General features: G+C 47.1%; 1 protein-coding gene and 1 pseudogene across 1 annotated transcript; both read right to left on the reverse strand.

The window, feature by feature from the left end:
- Positions 1–5,515: 5,515 nt before the first annotated feature.
- On the reverse strand, positions 5,516–8,874 carry LOC123104867 (protein DETOXIFICATION 16). The gene is made up of 8 exons (XM_044526788.1): positions 7,810–8,874; positions 7,158–7,702; positions 6,983–7,069; positions 6,851–6,907; positions 6,510–6,748; positions 6,197–6,315; positions 5,985–6,071; positions 5,516–5,863 (listed from the first exon to the last, which is right to left on the reverse strand). The coding sequence occupies exons 1-8, from the start codon at positions 8,062–8,064 to the stop codon at positions 5,804–5,806; spliced, it is 1,449 nt and encodes a 482-aa protein (XP_044382723.1). The 5' UTR covers positions 8,065–8,874; the 3' UTR covers positions 5,516–5,803.
- Positions 8,875–8,944: 70 nt separating this feature from the next.
- LOC123104865 (protein DETOXIFICATION 16-like) lies at positions 8,945–14,295 on the reverse strand (annotated as a pseudogene).
- Positions 14,296–14,802: the final 507 nt, after the last annotated feature.

The raw sequence follows: 14,802 nt of genomic DNA on the forward strand, positions 1-14,802 counted from the left end.
GTTAAGGTGACCAACTTGCGGGTTCATGAACCTATGCATAGGGGTTGGCACACGTTTTCGTCGTGATTCTCCGGTAGATCTTTGGGGCACTCTTTGAGGTTCTATGTGTTGGTTGAATAGATGAATTGAGATTGTGTGATGCATATCGTATAATCATGCCCACGGATACTTGAGGTGACATTGGAGTATCTAGGTGACATTAGGGTTTTGATTGATTTGTGTCTTAAGGTGTTATTCTAGTACAAACTCTAGGGCTGTTTGTGACACTTATAGGAATAGCCCAACGGATTGATTGGAAAGAATAACTTTGAGGTGGTTTCGTACCCTACCATAATCTCTTCGTTCGTTCTCCGCTATTAGTGACTTTGGAGTGACTCTTTGTTGCATGTTGAGGGATAGTTATGTGATCCAATTATGTTAGTATTGTTGAGGGAACTTACACTAGCGAAAGTATGAACCCTAGGCCTTGTTTACCATCATTGCAATACCGTTTACGCTCACTTTTACCATTTGCTACCTTGCTGTTTTTATTATTTCAGATTACAAATACCTTTATCTACTATCCATATACCACTTGTTTCACCATCTCTTTGCCGAACTAGTGCACCTATACAATTTACCATTGTATTGGGTGTGTTGGGGACACAAGAGACTCTTTGATATTGGGTTGCAGGGTTTCTTGAGAGAGACCATCTTTATCCTACGCCTCCTACGGATTGATAAACCTTAGGTCATCCACTTGAGGGAAATTTGCTACTGTCCTACAAACCTCTGCACTTGGAGGCCCAACAACATCTACAAGAAGAAGGTTGTGTAGTAGACATCAATCATAATTAGGGTTTTTTGTGTTTTGATGTACCGAAGGTTGTTCGGAGTCCCGGATGTGATCACGGACATGACGAGGAGTCTCGAAATAGTCGAGACATAAAGATTGATATATTGGAAGCCTATATTTGGATATCGGAATCGTTCCGGGTGAAATCGGGATTTTACCGGAGTACCGGGGGGTTACCGGAACTCTCCCGGGGGTTAATGGGCCTACATGGGCCCTAAGGGAGAAGAGGAGGGCCGGCCAGGGCAGGCCGCGCGCCCCCTCCCCCCCTAGTCCGAATAGGACAAGGAAGGGGGGGCGGCGCCCCCCTTTCCTCTTTCCCCCTTCCCCTTTCCTTCTCCAACAAGGCAAGAGGGGGGAGTCCTACTCCCGGTGGGAGTAGGACTCCTCCAGGCGCACTCCTAGGGGGCGGCCGCACCTCCCCCCTCCCTCCTTTATATACGGGGGCAGGGGGCACCCCATGACACACAAGTTGATCTTCGTGATCGTTCCTTAGTCATGTGCGGTGCCCCCTTCCACCATATTTCACCTCGGTCATATCGTAGCGGTGCTTAGGCGAAGCCCTGCGTCGGTAGAACATCATCACCGTCATCACGCCATCGTGCTGTCGAAACTCTCCCTCAACACTCGGCTGGATCGGAGCTCGAGGGACGTCACTGAGTTGAACGTGTGCAGAACTCGGAGGTGTCATACGTTCGGTACTTGGATCGGTCGGATCGGGAAGACGTAGGACTACTTCGTCTATGTTGTGTCAACGCTTCCGTTGCCGGTCTACGAGGGTACGTAGACAACACTCTCCCCTCTCGTTGCTATGCATCACCATGATCTTGCGTGTGCGTAGGAAATTTTTTGAAATTACTACGTTCCCCAACAAGGGCAAGGGAGATGGGGGACGGGTCTAACGCGGCTACGCAGTCCTCTCGCCGCCGCGTGATGCCGGTGCCCAACGATGAGGACCGTCTTCTCGAGTGGGTGCATCGTCAGTCACTTATTGAGGCGGAGACGAAGGTCCTACGGCTCCAAAGGATCAACACCAAGCAGCTCTGGCTTGGCATTGAGCAATCTGAGTGGGAGGCGGCGAGGGTGGCCAAGCTCAAGCGCAAGCAGGACCGCACCGTCTGGCACTTGCAAGGCTACACCATCATCTCCGATTCCTCCTCCGACAACGAGTCCGACGGCTCCGACATGGACCCACCTCCTGCCGCGGACTCCTACAGTTGCGCCGGCGACCGGAAGGGCAAAGGGCCGACGAGGAAGTGGTGAAGGTCGCCCTCTCCTGTTTATAATCTAGTTCTAGTATGTAGTTACAATGTGCCGGATCTTTGAACTGTGTGACTTATGCCCGCTTGGTGATCTGTTGGTGATGTTTATGTGAATTATGCCCGTTTGGTATCAGTTTATATGTCCGTTTCTTGTCGATTTTGATCGTTTGGTGATCTATGTAGTAGTTACATGAATTTGTATGGATATAATGTTCGGAATATGAGATATGCAGGTGTGGATTTGCCAAGTCTGGTAGAGCATCTACAGCCATGATGGGCAAATCCAGGCCCTCAAACGCCTCAAACAGCCGCGGACAGGCACTTCTCAAATCCTGTCGTCCACATCCGTATATCTCATATCCGGTACCCTATATCCATACTAATAATGCAACGTGGAATTAAACTACATAGATAATCAAACAGACATAGAAATGTACATTCTTTTTTTTTGCGAATGGGAAACTTTTCAATACTTAAGCAAAGTCATTACATTCTTGTTGACATAAGGTGTCAAGTCAACCCCATCAGGTGCAGAGCGTAACCAAACAGCAGTTTTAGGCAAGGATCGCCCCATCTGGGCTAGTGCATGCTTGCATGGTTCTACTCTCTACTGATGCTTTCTATTTGATGCTGGCGCCCGGTGAGTTGCCTCTTCGTCTCTTCTATCATGGTCGCAACAGGGGACCTATGTTAAGCAAAGGATCGTTGAGCATACTAGCTGTAGTAGCACAGTCCGCCTCAAGGATCAAAGGACCGGTACTCCATTATTCGAGGGCGAGGCCTACTCCTTCCATACATGCGGGATGCGGCGGCCTCGGCTTCCAGCGCACTTGCACTGTTGCACACCTTTGGATGAAGCGACATGATGCGAAGATAATCCCACCATTGTGTTCGCGCAAGATCATACCAGCACCTCCCGTCCCATCATCTTCTCTCCACGCGCCGTACGTCGACGTTGAGCTTCACCCCTCCCACAGGCGGCTTGCACCAGCGTTCCGGGATACGGCCAGGCGCTGCCGGTCTTGCATGTGGCCTTCCCTGGTAGTGTGTGTACGAGATAACTGTCTTTCCTTTAGCAACATCGGCACAAGCAGGGTGCTGCTGTATATTGAGCAAACTCTCATTGTAGCTGCTGATGAATCTGCGGGATGCCTCAACCGGGGGTGCCGGCTTCTCGTGGTAAACTTCATTCCGAACGTACCAATTTCTCCAAAGTGTCATGAGCACAGGGAGGCGCCCAAGATCAGTACAACTATCCAGAAGGTGGATGATCCATTCAGGACCAGCGTTGATGACGTCCTCCACCCGCGGCATCCTCCATTTGTCCGACGTCGCCGTCCATAACCGCCGCGCCAAGGGGCATCTGCAGAGAGCGTGGAAGGTGTCCTCTCATTCCATTCGACACAAGCACAAATATTAGAGACCTCAAGCTTCCTCATATGTTTATTTTCCAAAGTAGCCAACGAGTTGGTCTCAACTCGTCATGCAGAGACTCGTGCCTTAGGGGGAGCACGGCACCCCACACTGCCTTCCAAACGGCACGAGTGTCGTCCGGTACCCTGCTCGTGGCGCACGCGGTGGTGCTGGTTTGCTCTGGAAGAGCAAGCTTGTATGCGATTCGTACGCTGAAGATGCTGCGTGGGTCCGGGGCCCAAGAGAGGATGTCATCCAGTCGCCAGGAGCAGGCCTTGATTACAATGATGCACTCCACGTCGGGGGGGGGGGGGGGCATGAAATGTTGGTGAAAGAGGTCCATCCCCGATAGGATCGCGTATGTGGAGGTCGTGAACAACATCTCTAAGTTTTTTCTGTTACTAGGAAATATGCCCATGTGTTGTAACAAAGGCATACATATTCCTCTCTCTACTTTTATTAACTTCTCTATCTACTGAAATTCGCCGCATCAATTGATACGTACAATGTCTAATTATACACACAATAGTAGTTCCTAGTGCAATGTACCAGACTAGACAACAACTAGTGCTCAAGCCTAAGCAATGCAAATATCCATTGTAGATATACCATAGGGAACAAGAAACGCAAATCAACACACATAGCACAAAACGATTGATCTTGAAGTGCAAAGGACACAAGGGTCCCTCAGACTCCCATGGGAGTTTTGATGTATTCCCCGGTTCCCCATTAAATGTAAAATTTGATGCTGGTTAAGAACAAAAGTGACACAAATTCAGAGGAACGTCATAAAGGATATGTTTTTTTTTTGTTCAACTCAAACAAGTTGTCCATATAACATAGCACAATATCTTCTCTCCTATCCAAAAAATACTTTTCTCTCAAAAAGAAAACCTAAAAAACACTTAATGTTCCCCGTTCCCCCAAAAGACCGAAAACGAAAGACTCGCGTGAGTTCTAAAATTTGCATAGCAAAGGAAAGTCAAAAGTGACCCAACAAACTAATGCAATGTGCAATGCCCAAAAAGAAACCTAATGCAATGTGCACCCATTCACCCTTGCATAGCAAACATCAAGTGCGCTCAAGAGAAGGAGTAAACCAACGTTTATTAATTGGTTAATTGGTGATTTGGATGACCGATCGTGGAGAAGACCCCCTATGTACACAGACAGTGGATCAGTTTTTTGTTTTTTAGAACAAAGCATTTGATCAAGTGACAAATGTGTTTTATTGCTTCTTTTTTGGGCGGTGCTACGCGTAGACCGGAGGATCTTTTTAAAAGATCCACCACCTCACGAGCCGTCGAATCTGATGCATTAAGTGATCGAGCATCACCTTTTATCATTTAACAGAGATCTTGTTACTTTTTGTTGCAACAGACGTCTTGTTCTAATTTTTATTTTTATTTTTTGCAATAGGGGTCTCATTGCAAATTTAATTTTTGTGCAACAAAGGTTTACTATAGTTTTTGTAACAGAGACCTTGCTACGGAAACTGGTCATAGCAGACAGTGAGCAATAAGCAGGGGTCACGTTGATCGAAAGAAAGAAAGAAAAAGAACCGCTTGGGCAGGACACGTGTCGTACGAATGAGCCGGCGGATGCTCACGTGTGATCCGCCAGTTGATGCCAAGTGTTTTCCTTCTTTTTTAGGGGAATGAGTTCTATTACTTGATAGGCCCCATCAGTTTGCCGATGTCATCCCGGTCCACTAAAATGGATTCTGCTTTTTTTAACTTGTCACAAATTCCATCGTCTGCCCAATACTTTTACCCCAAAACGTGTCACAAATTCATCATGTACTTGATCAAGTGATCCTTGGCAAATCTAGACGATGGAATTGCCTCCGCCCATATTCCACCACTTCCTTGTCGTTGGGCAGTGTAGTAATTCAGTTTTTCCACATCAGCGACCACCGAGACAAAACAACCTAATATTTTGTTACCAAGAAAATAATAATCTACTCTACTAAATTCTCAAAGGGAAAATGTTGCATCCATACTGCATATTTTCTAGTAAACACCACATTTTTTCTTCATTGATTTATTCCCTTATACCGTATCGACTGAGTGCCATGCCTTTGCCTGTGAGAACATCCATTCTATTTCTATCTCATGTGTTGGACAAAAATCACCAAAACAGACCATTCGTCGGGTGACATTTCCTTCAAGAAAGCGCCATGCTGGTGACATGGAGACTAAGTGATGACCAATTAATTCTTCACGAGTTCCTTGCCTCCTTTGCCCAGTCAGCGCCCTGGTCCTGGCCAAGAGCAATTGTGCATCTTGTTCCATGTTCATGATGTCATGTCTAGAGGTAGCGACGAATTGAAAACTCTGTCCTTTGCCTTGAGAGCCTACAGAGGAGAAATGGAAGATGATGAGCCACACACTACAAGAATTCGAGACACCGAGAAGCCGACCAATGGAACAAAGCGTATGCGTGGCAGATGTTTTGGTTTGATTTGCTTTGCCTACCTCTTTGTCCCAGTTGGTCCGCATGGTGATGGCCAGCAGCAGCAGCATCTGCACGATTAATCCGCAGATTATTCCAAACCACAGCCCCTGAAGTTCAGACCCATAAGTTAGTTTTGAGAGGTTTCTTCAGATGAGAAATATGTACAAGTGAAACTGCAACTTTCTGTATGGTATGGTATGTTATGGTATGGTGTGGGTGGTGAAATCAGTACCATTCCGCCAAGATGGAAGACAAAGGCAAAGCATAGCGCCGCTGGGATGCCGACAAGGTAGTATGCACTGAGATTGACACAAGCTCCAATCCTTTGCAGGCCACAGCCCCTAACGACACCTGGAATATCAAGTATATATACCACACGCTGCAATCAGTATCTTGAGAGTAATGTTCACCGAGATGCTACATATCGCTCATCAATGATGCTCATCGAAATGATACGAGGCAAGAAGATAGACTAGAGTAGAAATTCAGGAAATGGTCTGCAAGTACTTGGAACTTGTGTTATTTGGTGCATCATCTATATTTACCTGAAAGAACACATTGCATATCGTCGAAAATGATCGACACGGAAAGAAGCGGCATCATTCTTGCAATGTACTCCACCACCTCCTTCTCATTGCTGTATGCATACCCCCATAGATTGCGCACCGAGATCATAATAAGTCCTAACGTCACACCTGTCATGAGACCCAGAACCATGGTCACACGAGTAGCCAGACGGGCAGCTTCAGGTCGCCCAGCACCAAGCTCGTTTGAAACACGGGTGCTACAATGACAAGATACACGGTTTAATTGCCAAAGTGATTGTGCGATAAAGTTGTAGTGCAGCCATGGCAAAAGGTTATGAGGCTGAGTTGTTCAGTCGTACCTTATGGCTGCCCCAAGCCCGAAGGGGATCATGAATGTTAATGAAGCCGTGTTTAAGCTGCAAGCAGATCCACATTTCCCATCAGAACAGGGCATACAGAATGTGAAATACTCCATGAAAAATGCAACTCACCAAATGGACAACACCGATGCCTCGAGCTTAGGATTTGCGAGAAGTCCGGAGAGAAGTACCAGCAGCTCAAACGACCACCACTCTAAGCTGTGCACATGTAGGATCAGGTTCAGTCGAAGATGGAACGCGGAAAAAAATCCACCTCCAAATCTGAGGGGCACAAACTTAAACTCACCAAACCATCAGTGCAGATGGCAGGGCAAGCTTCATGAAGCTGACGATGTCGTGAAACGCCTCCTTTGAGAGCCCTGTCCAGGTGCTCTTGCAGGATGGAGAGACCCTGATGTAGAGAGCCAAGATTGACACATTGGCCAGGTACGAGACAGCATTGGCCAGGGCAGCGCCCTTGTTGCCCAGCCCAAGCTTGTACACCAGCAACCAGCACACAAGCACGTGGCTCAGCGCCGTCACGCCTGCGCTCGCCATCACCGGGAGTACGATGCTTTGTGTCTGGAGGAATCGGACGTGGCACTGCAGCAGTCCGTAAGCGAACAGTGCCGGAATCATCCACCGGATGTAGCTCCCTGCCCCCATGGCAATCTCTGGGTCCTGGCCGAAGAGCAGGAGGATCTGCCCGGTGTACGCCCAGAGCACCGCAACCACAACACTCACCAGAGTGAGCACGAGGATCGCCCTCTGCTTGTAGATGCCGAGCTGATGGTACCGTTTTGCCCCGAAGGCTTGACCACACAGTGTGTCCAAGCTGCTCGCCATGCCAGCCTAAGATGATCATCAACAGATACAAAGAAAAAACCATTCAGGTAATCAGGTCGATGTCAGTTGTTCATCCATGAGGATCAAAACATGTAGGAGATGAATTGACATACCATCAAGCTGAAGCCGGTGACATTCGCAAAGGAGGTGGCGATGGAGGCACTCGAGAGGGCGAGCTCGCCGAGATGGCCGACAAACATGACCGATATCATCTGCACGACGTTCTGCAGCAGGCATCCGGCGATGAGGGGCCCGGCGAGGTAGAGCTGCTTCTTAACCTCAGTCACCACCAAGCTCTCCTTTGGCCCTCCTGTCTCCTCGGTGTCGCTTCTGCCCCCAACAAGGGGCTCCTCCATGGCTGGCAACATACTTGAAACTTGAAAGCTCTGGCTCTGAAGATGGTGGGTGAGGTGAGGGCGTATTTATCACGTATGTACCAATAATCAACCTCATCAATGCTGTATAGGCCCGCCACTGGAGGATTAATTCAGTAAGGAAGCCACGAGGAAACAGAGGAACTCGCTTGGCAGCCAAGTTGAACTGAACGTGCCCCTGAACCAGTCATTTTCAGCATGCCTGGGTCAAGTGGAGTACAGAATCTCATGTGATGTGAGACAAACGCGGCAGCTTGGCAGCCAAGTTCAAGATATCTGACATAATAAACTATCTGACGAGCAAGATTGAATGGAACAGTTAACAGCACATGCTCGATTATGGCCGGAGCCAGAGCCTATTATAGTCAAAAGTTGGAAAGCTACAGGCGTTGATGATTGCACTATTATAGTCAAAAGTTGGAAGCTCTCGTCGTCATGTGTCATATCTGGCCCATTCTTCCAAAAGAGTGAAGGAAAACATGTCTTCCAAATTTGTGTAGAAACTTCATAGGGCTATTTTTTTTTTTTTGTAGGGCTATTTTTAGGAAGAATGAAGTGCAAAAGAAATCACTGCACCAATGTAACGACATAGAAAAATGCACAAAAAGTACAACAAATAGTCATCTAAGATAGGGAGCAAATTTACAGAAATCCAAATCTGAAATGCAATGCAAGAGAAGAAGAAACAAAGAGTTGACAAAGAATGTCATATATAAAATGCACAAGAAGTAGAACAAATAATGATCTAAGATAGGGAGCAAATGTAGAGAAGTCCAAATCTGAAACGTAATGCAAGAGAAGAAGAAATAAAGACCTGACAGAATGGGCCAAAGGAACTTCTGAAGTCTAAAGTCCAGATCTGAAATCTGACGTGGTAAGTATTTCTCCATGCACCATAAGAAAGTTGGATCCATGTCTCAAATTTATGATCTGCTACACTTCCACAAGGCTTAACTGGAATTTAGAAACTAAATGGGAACGACCAAAACAGTTGAATGTCAATATACAAAAGTATGTGGCAGAAGCAAAGGCGAAAGTTCCTACTCTCATTCTGAATCAATTGCAGTTTGTGTCTCTTGAGAAACATGCATTTTAACTGATAAAAGCACACACCAGCAAGAAAAGTATTATCATAACAATATTCAGCTGTTGATCCCGCTTTCCACTGCATCAACAACAAATGAAATCAGAAAATATACATCATTGTAGTGGAAAAAAAACACTGCGGTCTAGCATCTCAAGGAAAAAGAAGCAACATTTAAGGATACATGTAAATATGCTAGAGCAGAAAGAATACAAGGAATCAGTTGATACACTTGAGGAAACAAAGGCTATAAGGATCAAAATGTTGTCTAGCTTCAAGATTGTAAGGCTATTTACAGCCTACGTCACATCAACATGATCTGTCCAGATGTAAAGAGTCTGTCTTGAACAACATTGTACCGCGTATGCAGTTTATAATTCTTATGGAATTTAAAAATTAAGTAAATTTGAATTAGCAAGCCAGGATCAAATTCCAAAATTAACTACTCTATCAACTATACAATTCAAGACTGGACTTTGTTTTCGTAAACATAACCGTAAAGTAAGTCATTCCTCTTCACTTTGTTTTCGTAGAAACTGGGAACTGCCATTGCACTGTTTTTTTACTAACATCAGTGCATCTATTCTTTTCACTGCACTCTTCCTAGATGCCCACTCCCTGCAGATTACCATGTCCATCGGTAGAAAGAAATTAATGTAACATCAGAGATCACAAATAACAAGAGAAAAATAGCATGGGAGAAGAGAGGGAGAGCAAGATCATTGACCAGAGAGGGCATACATTCAGACTTGCAATATATTTTGGGATGCAGGGTGGCAAATCAGGACAAGGTGGACAAGGTGCACCTGCAGAGGTCTCGCCTCGCATCTGGTCATCTCTGTTCTCTGGCCGTCAGCTCTCTCCCTGGAACTGGTCCATCTCGAGCTAGGTGGCGGCAGTGTCAGATTGAGAGAGATGGCCGAGTGAGAAGAAGAGCTAGGGATTTGGCAGGATTTGGGTGAATTGGGGATTTTGACGGAGAACCGACGGCCATTTTTGCGGAAAAAAAACAAAACAATAACCTAAAGGGCCGCATTGAATAAAACGAGTCCCTCCTGTACGATTTTTCCTAGCCGACAAAATTCTGACAGTGTGTCCCACACTGAGTCAGCAAGCCAAGTAGGCCCATTACGGCTGGAAACGGGGACTGACCCATTTGCTCATGAAACAAACCAAAGTGACCATTTTTACACATTTTGGGACGTGTGGCCAATGTGCTCATCCCGCGAGAGTTCAATGATGAATGGTGCGTTTATCTCACGGACTTTCCAGTAAACACCACATTTTTGCTTTATTGATTTATTCCCATACCGTATCAAGTGAGTGGCATGCATTTGCCTGTAAAAACATCCATCCCATCTCATGCCTTCGACAAAAACCACCAAAACAGATCATTTCGTCGGGTGATGTTTCCATAGAGGAAGCGCCATGTTGGTGACATGGAGACGAAGCCTTGACCAATTCTAAATTCTTTAACTCTAAATTCTTAACGAGTTCCTTATCTCCTTTGCCCAACCAGCATCCTGGTCCTGGCCAAGAGCAATTATGCATCATGTTCCATGTTCATGTCGTCATGTCTAGAGGCAGAGACGAACTGAAAACTCTGTCCGTTGCCTTGAGAGCCTAGGGAGGAGAAATGGAAGATGATGAGCCACACGCTATAAGAATTCGAGACACCAAGAAGCCAACCGACGAAATAATGCGTAATGCGTGGCAGAGGCTTTGGTTTGATTTGCCTTACCTCTTTATCCCAGTTGGTGCGCATGGTAATGCCCAGCAGCAGCAGCATCTGTACCACTATCCCGCAGATTATTCCGAACCACAGCCCCTGGAGTTCATACCATTACATATGTTTTGAGAGGTTTCTTCACATGAGAATGAAATAGAGGTGAAACTGCAACTTTCTGTATGCATGGTATGGGTGGTAAAATCAGTACCATGCCGCCAAGATGGTAGACAAGGCAAAGCATAGCGCCGCTGGAATGCCGACAAGGTAGTATGCACTGAGATTGACACAAGCACCAACCCTTTGCAAGCCACAGCCCCTGACAATACCTGGAATATATCAAGTACCCCACTCTACGATCAGGTATCTTGAGAGTAATGTTCACCAAAATGCTACATATCATTCATCAATGATGTTCATCCAAATGATACGAGGCAAGAAGATAAGACTAGAGTTGAAATTCAGGAAATGGTCTTGCAAGTCAAGTACATGGAATTGTGTTATTTGGTGTATCGTCTATATTTACCTGAAAGAACGCATTGCAGATCGTCAAAAATGATCGACACAGAGAGAAGCGGCATCATTCTCGCAATGTACTCTGCCACCTCCTTCTCGTTGCTGTACGCATACCCCCATAGATTGCGCACCGAGATCATAATAAGTCCTAACGACACACCTGTCACGAGACCCAGAACCATGGTCACACGAGTAGCCAGACGGGCAGCTTCAGGTCGCCCAGCACCAAGCTCGTTTGAAACACGGGTGCTACAATGACAAGATACACAGTTTCATTGCCAAAATGACTGTACGATAAAGTAGTAGTGCAGGCATGGCAAAAGGTTATGAGACAGAGTTGTTCGGTCGTACCTTATGGCTGCCCCAAGACCGAAGGGGATCATGAATGCTAATGAAGATGTGTTCAAGCTGCAAGCAGTTCCATATTTCCCGTCAGTACAGGACATACAGAATGTGAAATACTCCCTGAAAAACTGCAACTCACCAAATGGACAACACCGATGCCTCCAGCTTGGGATTAGGGAGAAGTCCGGAGAGAAGTACCAGCAGCTCAAACGACCACCACTCTAGGCTGTGTACATGTAGGATCAGATTCAGTCGAAGATGGAGCGCGAAAAAAATCTACCTGCAAATCTGAGGGGCACAAACTAAAACTCACCAAACCATCAGCGCAGATGGCACGGCTAGCTTCATGAAGCTAAGGATGTCGTGAAACGCCTCCTTTGAGAGGCCTGTCCAGGTGCTCCTGCAGGATGGAGAGACCCTGATGTAGATAGCCAAGATTGACACATTGGCCAGGTATGAGATGCCATTGGCCAGGGCAGCGCCCTTGTTGCCCAGCCCAAGCTTGTACACCAGCAACCAGCACACAAGCACGTGGCTCAGCGCCGTGACGCCTGCGCTCGCCATCACCGGGAGGACGATATTCTGCGTCTGGAGGAACCGAACATGGCACTGCAGCAGTCCGTAAGCGAACAGTGCTGGAATCATCCACCGGATGTAGCTCCCTGCCCCCATGGCAATCTCTGGGTCCTGGCCGAAGAGCAGGAGGATCTGCCCGGTGTACGCCCAGAGCACGGCAACCACAACGCTCACCAGAGTGAGCACAAGGATTGCCCTCTGCTTGTAGATGCCAAGCAGATGGTACTGTCTTGCCCCGAAGGCTTGCCCACACAGTGTGTCCAAGCTGCTCGCCATGCCAGACTAAGATGATTACAAACAGATACAAGAGAAGATATTCAGGTTGATGTTAGTTGTTCATTCATGAAGATCAAAATATGTAGGAGAGGTGACGAATTCACATAAAATATACCAACAAGCTGAAGCCGGTGACACCGGCAAAGGAGGTGGCGATGGAGGCACTCGAGAGAGCGAGCTCACCGAGATGGCCGACAAACATGACCGATATCATCTGCACGACGCTCTGCAACAGGCATCCGACGACGAGGGGCCCGGCGAGGTACAGCTGCTTCTTAACCTCGGTCACCACCAAGCTCTCTTTTGCCCCTCCTGTCTCCTCAGTGCTGCTGTTGCCCCCAACAAGGGGCTCCTCCATGGCTGGCAACATACTTGAAATCTCACGCTCTGGCTCTGAACAAGGTAGGTGTTAACAAGTGAATTGGGGGTATATTTATCATGTTTGTGAAAGAATATACTAGTAGTAATCAACCTCAATAATGTTGTATAGGCCGGCCACTCGAGGACAAATTCAGTAAGGAACCAAGAGGAAACAGAGTTACTCGCTTGGCAGGCAAGCTGAACAAGTCAATTTCAGCGTGCCTGGGTCAAGTGGAGTAAAAGAATCTCGTCATGTCATGTTAGACAAAGGAGGCAGCTTGGTGGCCAAGTTCAAGAATAAACTATCTGACGAGCAAGATTGGATGGAACGATTAACAGCACATGCTCGATCAGCACATTTGCACATATTATAGTCAGAAATTGGAAAGTTGCAGGCGTTGATGATCTCACAGGTAACGAAATCAATCACTGCCGGCGGCCGGAGCCGCAATCGTCGTCATGTGTCATATCTGAACCCCTGACGTGCTACGACCTACTGTACTTGATGACGCATACACAAAAGGGAATTAATTTCCTAAGATGCACTGCCATCAAGGTATCAGTTAACCATCCGGCCGTGTTTGTTTCTGCTTTAGGCAGCAGAATTCTCATAGGAAAAATCAAAAGCTGAAACCAACAGCCATTTGGAATCAGCTTTGCCAGTGAAGCTGAATCTATATTCGGGCCATTTCCAGTGCAATTGCCTGAAGCACGTCCAAGTGTCCACGAGTGATTCGGAGCCAATTGTAGAAACAAACAGAGCCGGACAGATTTTCTCACAAGCTCGTTGTTTTCTCCTAAATCAGGCATGGGCAACAACAAATTTGGAGACTGTGATGTGAGAAAGGAAGAGAAGAGACCAGGAAAGGGTGTGGATAAAGAGGCGTACCGCAGCAGCGGCTCAGGCGGCCCCGGGGACGAAGTTGTCCCCGGCCGAGGAAGGCGGCGGCCATGGGGATGATGGAGTGATGCCATCGTATTGGGTCGGGCCGCTGAAGGGAGGAGGTGGGAGACTGGGGGAGGACGGGGTCCTGCCCGTCATGGACGCCCTCATCCCAGCTCCCGCCATGGAGGGCATCGACGCCTCGCCGTGGTCCAGCGTCGATGGTGGCTGCAGGTGTGGTGACGCCCGACGGCGGCGGGGCTGAGCAGATACGCGGCCGAGCTTAGGAGATCGAACAGCGGCGGGGCTGAGCATATCGACGGCGGGGATGTGCAGGTAGGGTCGGGGAGAAGAGACGGAGGCGGCGTGCGGCACCGCCGGCGTCGGTCTCGGGCGAGAGAGCTCGAGAGGTGCGTTGACCTGACTACGTCGTGGGCGAATCGGCAGAGTTTTTTTTTCTGAGCGGTGAAAAACTTTAGTAAGATATCCACACGAATCTCGGCGTAAGATCAATAACTTAGGACATAGATGTGTAATATTTATGGCACATCTAGATATGTAATATTTATGGCATATTTAGATATGCTTTACCAAAACTGAAAACTTTATTCAAGTCATGATATTCACGGGAATACAATATCTGATAGCACGGAATACAGTATCTGATAGCATATCAGACCATCAAACATGTCTACCAAATTCTAAAGTATAGATTTTTCTCTCTTTTTTAGGCAATTCTAAAGTATAGATGCCTAGGTTTTTCGTGGTGAAACCAGCCCATCGGGTTTCAAGTTCTAGACTTACGATGCTCGCATTTTTCTGAATTTATTTCAAACTTTCCGGTGATATTCCTTAAATGGAAAAAGACGACCCCATTGACAATGGAGGCATTTGTCATGACTTCGTCAAGATAATGTGACGGTTCAGTTTTCCGGAGGTGCTCATAAAAGTAGGGTATGCGTGTGT

This window comes from Triticum aestivum, chromosome 5A, assembly GCF_018294505.1.
Source record: "Triticum aestivum cultivar Chinese Spring chromosome 5A, IWGSC CS RefSeq v2.1, whole genome shotgun sequence".
NCBI lineage: Eukaryota > Viridiplantae > Streptophyta > Magnoliopsida > Poales > Poaceae > Triticum > Triticum aestivum.

Bases quoted from the DNA above. Each gene is read 5' to 3' on its own strand.
- LOC123104867 (XM_044526788.1), bottom strand. From the start codon at position 8,064: ATGTTGCCAGCCATGGAGGAGCCCCTTGTTGGGGGCAGAAGCGACACC. The intron at 7,070-7,157 runs GTGAGTTTAAGT...ACATGTGCACAG, and splicing joins CCATCTGCACTGATGGTTTG to CTTAGAGTGGTGGTCGTTTG. The intron at 5,864-5,984 runs GTAGGCAAAGCA...TCTCCTCTGTAG, and splicing joins GGACCAACTGGGACAAAGAG to GCTCTCAAGGCAAAGGACAG.